This window comes from Nicotiana tabacum, chromosome 17 (assembly GCF_000715075.1).
Source record: "Nicotiana tabacum cultivar K326 chromosome 17, ASM71507v2, whole genome shotgun sequence".
NCBI classification, from domain to species: domain Eukaryota; kingdom Viridiplantae; phylum Streptophyta; class Magnoliopsida; order Solanales; family Solanaceae; genus Nicotiana; species Nicotiana tabacum.
The window spans coordinates 39,014,495-39,025,209 of record NC_134096.1 but is presented as its reverse complement, the minus strand read 5'-3'; the positions used below and the strand labels follow the sequence as shown (position 1 = coordinate 39,025,209).

At 36.6% G+C, this 10,715-nt stretch overlaps 1 protein-coding gene across 1 annotated transcript; it reads left to right on the top strand.

The window, feature by feature from the left end:
* Positions 1–462: 462 nt before the first annotated feature.
* On the top strand, positions 463–1,914 carry LOC107808826 (BOI-related E3 ubiquitin-protein ligase 1-like). Its single transcript, XM_016633392.2, has 2 exons — positions 463–1,147; positions 1,242–1,914. The coding sequence occupies exons 1-2, from the start codon at positions 578–580 to the stop codon at positions 1,839–1,841; spliced, it is 1,170 nt and encodes a 389-aa protein (XP_016488878.2). The 5' UTR covers positions 463–577; the 3' UTR covers positions 1,842–1,914.
* The last annotated feature ends 8,801 nt before the right edge of the window (positions 1,915–10,715 follow it).

The window sequence follows — 10,715 nt, the reverse complement described above, 5'->3', positions numbered from 1 at the left end:
CTTTAACTCTCTCTCTATATATAGGATTTAAAAAAAATATGATTAGGGAATATTTATATTAACGGATCGCACTTGTTTGATAATAAGGTACGATTGTTGTTTTTTCCCACCAATTGTCGTTGTTGTTAATTGTGTGGAAGAAGAAATTACATAGGTTCACACATGAAATTTATTAATTGGACACAAGTGTATGGATGCAGGGAAGTCATAGGTAGATCGAGAAGTAGAACGCAGAATGCGCTCGATGCACAAAAGTGGATCTATTCAATTAATTATCACTACATCTGGAATGATTCGCCTAATTCTACTTTTCCCATAATCTGATTTAAATAATAAAAAAACTCGATGTCATTAATTTATTAAAAAAGTTGAGTGATCTATTGAATGGTTGTTGCAAACGCAGGCAATCCCTTTAGTTTTACTAATTTCAAAAGCATTTCGTATCGGTATTCGCGCTACATCTATGACTTTTCTCTCTCTAGGTTTCTTTGACTTTATCCTCTCTCTGTCCAAAAACCAAACGCTTAAATAAAGGCAAAAGGCCATTCTTGCTTCTCTAGTCGCCAACTCCATTTGCATGCTATCTCTTCCCTTTTCCTTTCTCTCCACATTCTCCCCATATATCTCTTCTCTAAAGAACAATTTGAAACCAAAACGAAAGGTAAAGAATCAGAGATCAAAGAGGTTTTTCATGGATGTTGAAGCAAGACATCTCAATCTTTTTCCTCTTCAGCAACAGCAAATCATCTCAAATAGGTATAATACCCAGATGGGGGTTTCAGAGAAAATTGCAGAGAATTTGGTAAATTCTAATCTGGGGACTGGATTTACATATAATACCCAGATGGGTACCGGTTTACCTCTTGCGATGCCAATGTCAGAAAACTTGTTGCCCATTCATCAAACTTTTGTTTGCGATTCTGTTCAGCCGAAGACATCGATGAACACTGACAGTGGCCTTACCTTTAATCTGCCGACAACTGATGTCGCTCCGAGGAAACGTTCAAGAGATTCACTCAATCATCAGTTCGCTACATGTAGTACTGCTTTTGCTACCGGCCCTCAAAAACAATCATTTGTCGGTGATGACGTTTTGCCGCTCGTTCAACAGTATCAGTTGGATATCAACTCCATTATTTCTCATCATGTAAGTTTTTCTTAAAATATATCACAATTTGAAAAAAGGGGCTCTTTTTTTATCATTTCTTATGTGCTGATGTGGTTTATTTATTTATTTACAGACCAAAAAGATAAGATTGGAACTAGAAGAACAACAGAAACAGCAAGCGAGAATGCTGGTCTCAACGATTGGTGAAAGGGTGATGAAAAAAATGAATGAAAAAGATGAACAAATACAGAGAATGGGGAAGATTAATTTGGTTTTACAAGAAAGAGTGAAGAGTCTTCACGTTGAAAATCAACTGTGGAGGGACTTAGCACAAACGAACGAAGCCACAGCCAATTCGTTACGTAACAACTTGGAACAAGTCCTGGCACACGTTAGCGACGAGCGCCTCTCCGCTGGAACAGGGGTCGCCGCCGCCGCAGGTGTGATGGAGGAAGACGTCGAGTCGTGCTGCGGTAGCAGCGACCACGGGGAGGAAAAAGAGGAGGAGGAGGAGGAAGTGCGCACGTTAGCGGGGGAGGCGCAGGGTAAGGGGGAGGGTAAAAGTAAAAGTAACAGAATGTGCAGGAGGTGTGGAGAGATGGAATCCTGTGTGTTGCTGTTACCGTGCAGGCATCTGTGCCTCTGCACAGTTTGTGGATCCAGTTTACAGCAAACTTGCCCTGTGTGTAATTCTAATATGAATGCCACCGTGCATGTTAACATGTCGTCTTGATCTATGCACACACGAAAATTTTCAACAATGAAGAAAAAAAGATAGAGAAAAATAGAGTTGCAGATTTTGTTGATTTTGTTGAGGTTTTGTTTTTAAGATGAAATATTCTTAAAATGAAAGATGAATGGGAAATGGAGGGAAAATGAAATTTTGAGTAAAATTTTAAGTTTCCCCTTCTTGACAATGAGACATTGTCCCATATTGAAAGAGGAAGACATTTTTGGTGGGTATATATATAATTGCTCTTCTTGTAGCTCTTAAAGAGTTAAAAAAAAAGCAAGCCTCGCGCCGTCGTCGCTCGGCTTTGGATTTGGATTTGGTCAATTGATTGATTAATTTTTTGGACCAAATTTATTTGTTAATAGTAAATATTAACGTAAGATTATCCGCATTTGTAACGGATATTTTCCAATCCGGTGTATTGACCATTTGACAGCCGCCTAATTCTCTTCTTTGGATTTGGATTTGGATTTGGTCAATTGATTGATTAATTTTTTGGACCAAATTTATTTTTTAATAGTAAATATTAACGTAAGATTATCTGCATTTGTAACGGATATTTTTTAATCCGTGTATTGACCATTTGGCAGCCGCCTAATGCTCTTCCCACCATGAAGTGCTTGCTCCACAAACATGAAGTGCTTGATCCACAAACATGTAATGCTTGCTCCACCATGAAGGGTGGACGTTTGGTCTTCTTCAACATTTTACTGCTATATATATGTGCAGCAGATGTTGAAGAAAGACACTCAACACACAACATACAATTCGCTCAACAAATTGGTTATACATTGCACTCCTTCTCAGCATTTCCATACGATCTTCTGAGTATATACTCCTTCGTTTTGCATTGTTTTTAACTTCAAACAAAGCAACTGTAAGTGTGATTTGCCACCGAACTTTGTGTTCGCTGAAACACTGGGGTTTGAAGTACCGCTACACCAGTGTGTTATTCGTTCTATCCTGGGAGGAAATAATCCATTACCTTGGGTACTAGGAGGGGATTAAATTCCTTAAGGAAACACTGTGAATTCAGTGAGCTCGAATTTATTATTGTTTCATAACGTTAACTTATATTTTGCAAAATTATTATTTACAAATACAGCAATATTGGCGGGAATAACAGATCTTACAAGTGTCAGGCTTACTGTAAATTCCCTTTGGATACTAGTAAACGAATTGTTCATTCTTTGATCTCCACACACCCTTTTTATTTTATCGCTTTAATTATGTGGTATTCGAAATTTAATGTATTAAAAGTCTACTGATTTGGAAATACGGAATTTACTATGTTGGAAGTTTTACTGATATAAGAGTCGCCGAATAGATTCACAAAAACAAAATATTACGTTTCAGTCTCTATCAAATTGAGTTGCCTATATTAATCCTTAATCAAGTTGAGTTGTCTATATAATCTATTGAAAAAGCTATCAACTAAGAGGTTCTTATTCTTTCTTATTACCAATTTAAGTTGAAAAATCATAATTTCATAAAAATATCAGAGTTTGTACGTAGCACAACTTTTGTGAGGCAGCAGAACATGAGAATGGATTAGCTTTAGAGATACTTTTTTTCCTTTGATTTCACTTCCATAGACGTTGGACATTTTAATCAATCTCTGAATAAAGTTTGGATGCATGCCCAACTTTTGCAAAGAAAACCTACTTTTGAAATGGGTCGTAGCACATCTTTGGGAAAAATGTGGTCCTCTTGAATTAGGTACTTTGCACTGCCCTGCGCTAAGGGCATATTGACCTTAATGACTCTTTTACAATGTCATATGACTTTTCTTGCTCATTTATGGTGGTGATTTAAAGAGACATTTTTTTTGTGGGGGGCAGTGGGATGGGATTGGGAATTGAGATTTTGCAGCACACATGTTAGAGTGGTACTGATTTATTTATTTGCTTGGGTGAGATGTCCAAGATGCTGAAAAGAGAAGGATTGCAGTATACTTATTCACTATTTTATAAATATATTTTCACTTTTAATTGTCTTAATGCCCGTAGGCGTGTAAAATTTACGGAATTAAATAAATTAATTTGTATTATATTTTAAATTCAAAATATATTAGTCCAAATAAATTTATTGGGCTAATATAATTGGATTAAGTATATAAGTCCGATATAGATGGACTTAATAATTCAGTCCAAGATCATTGGGCTACAAGTGATGAGCCCACTTCATTAAGCCCAATATGCCATCTTCCTAGAGGCCCAGTTTAGTGTCAGTGTCAAATGACGTGGCACGCCAAGTCAAACGGAAAAGTCCAAATAAATTTATTGGGCTAATATAATTGGATTAAGTATATAAGTCCGATATAGATGGACTTAATAATTCAGTCCAAGTTCATTAGGTTACAAGTGATGAGTTCACTTCATTAAGCCCAAGATTCCATCTTCTTAAAAGCCTAGTTAGGTGTCACGTGTCAAATGACGTGGCACGCCAAGTCAAACGAAAAAGTCAATAGGATCATGCTACTTATCAAAATGACAAGGCATGCCAAGTCAAATTAAGAGGCCAATGAAATCACGGCACATGTGCAAGTGACATATTCTGGCCAATCAAATACGTCATTGTCACACATCAATTTGATTGGTCGGAAAGAGTTTGTTCTTATCATAACTCTTTCCTCCCACAACTATAAATAGGGGTTTTCATAACCCAGAAAAAATACGAGAAGTTATAACAAGAAGCAAGAGAGAACTCGGGGATCAAACGCCGTATATTTCTCTACAAGTTTCAAGCTTCAAGCAATCAAGTTCAAACTCAAGAACGAAGAACAAATCAAGATTCAAGAAGTATGAGTTTAAATCAAAGTTCGTGCTAGTTGAATTCAAGATCATCGTTCGCGACAATAAACTACATATTCAAGATCAAGCTCAAAGGCCATTGGATTTATTTACTATTGGAAATAAGAATTAGAGGATTCATAGAGATTGTACACTCATATTATTTGAAATCAAATAGTACGATTGTTGCAATATATTTTTATCTAGATTATTTTCTTGACGCAAATTTATTGTCTACAAAATTTGGCACGCCCAGTGGGACAATCTCTACCTCTCATCTCAACTTTTTAATCACCAAAGTTCAAGAACATCGAAATGGCTTCAAAGAAGATTAACTCTAAATCACATCATTTGAGGTTGCTAATTCCAAGTTCTACACTAAAATAGAAAACATTCTCGATGTTACCTTTGGAAGATTTGGGCCAGTTACATGGAGTAAAGCAAACTCTTTAGGACAACAAACACTCCAAATGTTGTCCGCGTCATCACAAAGAGAAAGATCCTCAACAAGCACGGCCCAAAATTGGGACGACATCGCCAGAAGGATTGAAAAAGTTCTCCCCCAACTTAGTTTATCTAAGTCCAAGAAACCTTTCATGAAAGCCGATGATGATGACTTGAGCGCTGGATCTACTCTAGTCTCCATTAATGCGACCTCTAAGTTCTATCCCAATAATGATTTATACCATTCTTCATTCTCTACGGTGATCATGCAAGTCATGGTTATTGAAGCTTCTACCGTAGAAGAACAACTTGCAAATTTGACGAAAACAGTTGAAGGCTTGTCAAAGAGCGTGAAGATCAAGATGCTAAACTTTCCAAGTTAACAAATAAATTAGATAGTATCGTAGAAGGAGAATCCAGACAAACACCTTTAAATCTTCAAAGGTCACAAAAAAAAGGAGACTCTTTCGAAAAGCAAGCAACGACAACCAAGGAGATCCAAATCTCCATTAAAGGACTGATTCCCGTTGAAAGATTAAAGGATTTCATCATGGAGGCTATCAAAGATAAGCTTGAGTCGTCATCCAAATTATCTCTCACATATTCAAAGTCGTATACGCAAAGAATTGATAACTTGAAGATTCATGTTGGTTATCAACCTCCTAAGTTGCAATAATTCGACGGCAAGGGAAATCCGAGACAACATGTAGCGCATTTTGTTGGAACTTGAAACAATGCTGGAACGTACGAAGATTATCTTGTCAAACAGTTTGTTCGTTCTCTCAAAGGTAATGCATTCGATTGGTACATAGATCTTGAACCTGGTTCTATTGATAGTTGGGAGCAGCTGGAGCAAGAGTTTCTCAATCATTTCTATAGCACAAGGCGTATCGTAAGCATGATAGAACTTACAAACACTCATCAAGGAAAGGATGAGCCAGTTATTGACTTCACCATACGCTGGAAGAGCTTAAGCCTCAACTACAAAGATTGCCTTAGCAAAACTTTTGGCATCGAAATGTGCATTCAAGGCATGCATTGGAGTCTTCGTTATATCTTACAAGGCATAAAGCCCAAAACATTTGAAGGACTAGCAACTCGTGCACATGATATGGAATTGAGTATGACTATAAGTGGAGATCAAAGGTTTCCTGACTTTGAGCCTCAAGCAGACGATGCTGAGAATGGGGGCAAGTATTCATCCGAAGATGAAACTGAATAGTTCATACAAGTTGTAATGCTCCTCAACAAACGAGCCTAAACTACAAGTCGTAACGCTCCTTAACGTACGAGCCTAAACTGCAAATTATACTGCTCCTCAATGCACAAGTCTAAACTGAAAGTGATAATGCTTCTTGGTACATGAGTCTATATTGTATGTCATGAAGCTCTCCAAATTTGAACTAATCTTTAAGACATAAAGCTCTTCAAATTCGAGCAAAGTCTTCAAGTTGTAAAGCTCTTCAAAGTTGAGCAAAGTGTTCAAGTCGAAAACTCTTCAAATTAGAGCTGAGACTCAAGTCGGACGCTCTTCAAAGTCAAGAAAAGACTTCAAGTCGCAAAGCTTTTCAAATTCGAGCCAAAGTTCAAGTTACAAAGCTCTTCAAAATTGAGCAAGTCTTTAAGTTGTGAAGAATTTCGAAACATAAGCTAAGTCTTCAAATTATTATGCTCCTAGTTGCACGAGCCTAAACTGTATGGCATGGAGCTCTTCAAATTTGAGCAAAATCTTCAAGTTGCAACGCTTCTCAAAATACGAGCTTAAATTACAAGTCGATACGCTTCTTAATGCAAGAGCATAAACTGTATGTTACTCCTAGCCCGAAAGAGTATAAACTGTGTACTACCCAAAAAAAAAAGTCCGCTAGGTTAAAAATCTTGAAAGAGGCGGCCAAGGCAAAAGTTAGGACACTTAAAAAACTCACCCATTCTGAACTACTGTATGACTTGATCCTCTTCACCTAGGTACGTAGGCAACTTAGAGTTTCATTTTAAGTTTAGTCGCATAAGTTCAAAAGATACATAGTGCCCCAATCATTGTTCGAATGAAGTATGATGGAATGTAGTCCATTCAATCAACACTTGAAAATTGAGCTGAGATACCATTGTTCTGTTAAACTTTTGATCCTATTTGATTTAAAGGGGGAAAGCCTCTATGGTAAATTGGTATCTTCGATGGAATGATTATAGTATTTTAGGAGGTTACTAAGTATTTGCATTGAAGCCCGAAGATTCACGATGTCTTCATGTTCGCCAAATCTTTAAGTCTAGTCGGTCTTCAAGTTCGCCGCTCTTCAAGTTGAAATATTTAAGCCCTCCAAGTCTTCAAGTCTGTCAGTCTTCAAGTAGAAGTCCTCAAATTCGCTGGTCTTCAAGTTGAAATATTCAAGCACTCCAAATTTTTAAGTTGAAGTATTCAAGCCTTCCAAGTCTTCAAGTTGAAGTATTCAAGCCCTCCAAGTCTTCAAGTTGAAGTGTTCACGTCTGCTAATTTTTCAAGTTGAAGTTTAAAAGTCCACCGCTCTTCAAGATAAAGCATCAAAGTCTGCCAAGTCTTTAAGTCAGTCAAATCTTCAAGTTTGTCAGTCTCCAATTTGAAGTCTGCAAAGTCTGCCAAGTCTTCAAAGTTTGCCAAGCGTTCAAGTTGAAGTCGACAAGTCCACCAATCCTTCGGATTGAAGCTTTATAATTTTTCAATCTTAAGGTGGACGTTTATGTCCCTTTGCACCTTAAGTTAGCCTCTTTGCGGGTTTCCACTTAAAAGGAACTATAATTTTTCAATCTTAAGGTGGACGCTTAAGTCCTTTTGCACCTTAATTTGTCCTCTTCGCGAGTTTGTGCTTAAAAAGAACTATAATTTTCCAATCTTAAGGTGGACGTTTAAGTCCCTTTGCACCTTAAGTTGGCCTCTTCATGGGTTTGTCCTTAAAAGTGATAGCATCCTAGGAAGCTCAACTTTATTCAAGGACAAGGATGAAGCTTTAGAATCTCAAAGAGGGCCTTTAACAAAATCTCAAGTTAAAAGGTTGCAAATCAAGGTCCTTGGACTTTAGGAGCGAATAAATAAATTGTTAGTTGGGAGGAAGAGCTCAAGGATAAAGGATATGAGTTGTCTAGGTGTTATAATTATTTTATGGTTCAAATTCATGTCCAAGAACAGGTGGATTAGATCCCAAGAGACATCCTGTGAAGAAGGTCCAAATAAGGCCATTGTTGGACCTATTTGGCACCTAAAATGTGTCCAAATTTACAGCCCAATAAGTCCTACATGAAGCCATTTTTTTTATAACATAAAAAGAAATTGCTTGCTGCCTAAGAAAGGTTCAATAGGCGTGATAGAAGTTGGGTACAAGTTGGTGCCAAGTTGCTTGCAAGTTGCCTTCAAGATTTTCAAGATTTTCAAGATCCTATCTGTGATGACCTAAAATGTCATCTTTAAATTTAATAATTAATTCTGTATTCTAAGACCTCGAAAAATACTATTTATCATTACTCGACTTGCGTGTGCAGTCCGTAAAACTTTTTCGGAAAATTTAAGGTGAAAAATGAATTAAAATGTGAATTAGAGCTTTAAAACTCAATTGAGTTGACTTTGGTTAACATTTTGAGCAAACAAACTCGGATCAGTATTTTGATAATTTTGGTAGGTTCGTATCGTGATTTGGGACTTAGGCGTATGCCCGAAATCAAATTCCGAGGTCCCTAGCCAGGGATATGGAATTTTGATGAAAAATTAAAAGTTTAAGTTCAAATAGTGACCGAATGTCAAATTATGTGCAAACAACCCCGGAATAAAATTTTGATAATTCCAACAGCTCCGTATGGTGATTTTGGACTTAGGAGCGTGATCGAAATTTTATTTGGAAGTCCGTAGTAGAATTAGGCTTGAAATGCCGAAAGTTGAATTTTTGGGAAGTTTGACCGAGGTGTTGACTTTTTGATATCGAGGTCTAAATCCGATTCTGAAAATTTTCATAGCTCAGTTATGTCATTTATGACTTGTGTGCAAAATTTGAAGTCATTCCGAATTGATTTGATGTGTTTCGACACAAGGTATAGAATTTGAAAGTTCAAAGTTCATTGATTTTGATTTGAGGTGCGATTCGTCGTTTTGATGTTGTTTGATGTAGTTTGAAGCCTCGACTAAGTTCGTATGGTATTTTGGGATATGTTGGAATAATTGGTTAAGGTCCCGAGGGTCTCGGGTGGATTTCGGAAGGTTAACGGAATGGATTTCGGACAAAAAGGAACTGCTGGAATTTTCTGCTGCAGAAGCTGTTTTTGGACAGCAACCGGTGCAATCGCAGAGCTGACTTTGGAAGCTTATATCTCGTAATTCATAAGGAATCAGAAAATGTGCAAAACATAAGAGTTGTAGTCGTATGATTATAGGTTCCAGAAAGTTAAACTATGCATTATTTGGACATTTGTACAGAAAGTTATGACGGATTGAATGAAGGCTGGTAGAGCAGTTTCGCCAGAAATTCTGATGCATGCAGCCGACTTTGGGAGCTTATATCTCGCAATGCATAAGGAATCAGAATAATTACAAAACACGAAAGTTGTAGTCGGTGGATTCTAGTTTCCGAAAAGTTAAACCATTTATTATTTAAATATTTGTACATAAAGTTATGATCAATTGAAGTAAGACTGGTAGAGCTGTTTCTGGTAGACTTTTTGTGACGAAAAATGGGCTTTTAGTGACGGATTGGTAGAAACTTAAGGACCAAAACTGCTCATTTCATTCATTTCGTTTTGGATTTTTGGAGCACGATTTTTGGGCGATTTTAACGGAAAAACATTGGGGTAAGTGTTCCTTATCCTATATTGATTATATTTCATGATTTCATACTCATTTACATCATGAATCCGTGAATTTATGGAAGAAAAATCAAGATTTTTGCAAAATCTTCCAAAAACAAAAATTTAAGATTTGGAGGTCGAGTTTTTATCGGATTTTGGTAAAATTGGTATGGGTGGACTCGTAATTGAATGGGTTGGATTTTATAAGTTTCGCCGGATTCCGAGATGTGGGCCCCACGGGCAAAATTTGAGCTAATTTCGGATTTTTAATGAAAATATAATATTTGCTTATGAAATTGATTACTATAATTTTTGTTGACTGTATCGAATTAATTATGACTAGATACGAGTCGATCGGAGTCAGAAAATCGAGGAAAAAGCATAATACTTGATTAAATTGGAGCAAGTCGAGGTAAGTGAGTTGTCTAACCTTGTGTGGGGGAAATTTCCCCTAGAATTGGTATTGATGTGATTATTGAAATGTGTTGAAAGTCGTGTGCACGAGGTGACGAGAGTGTACACGGGTTAATTTGCAAAAGATTATATTTTTAAATTGTGTAGATCACTGTTGCGCATTTATTTAATTATTTTATCTTGTTATATTCTTCATCATTGATGTGAGATATATACTTCAAATTTGTTTGATCTTTTCTTACTAATTGTTTTACCTGTTTAGTTGAAACTTGGTTTCTTTTATTCTGTGCATTATTTGAAGGTTGATTTTCTTTAAATTAAATATTATTAATATGAAGTATTTGACATTTTTAAACTTGATATTGAAGCAACGTAGTAAAGATTTTGAAATATTATTTTCCTAAATTATTTACTCCTGAAT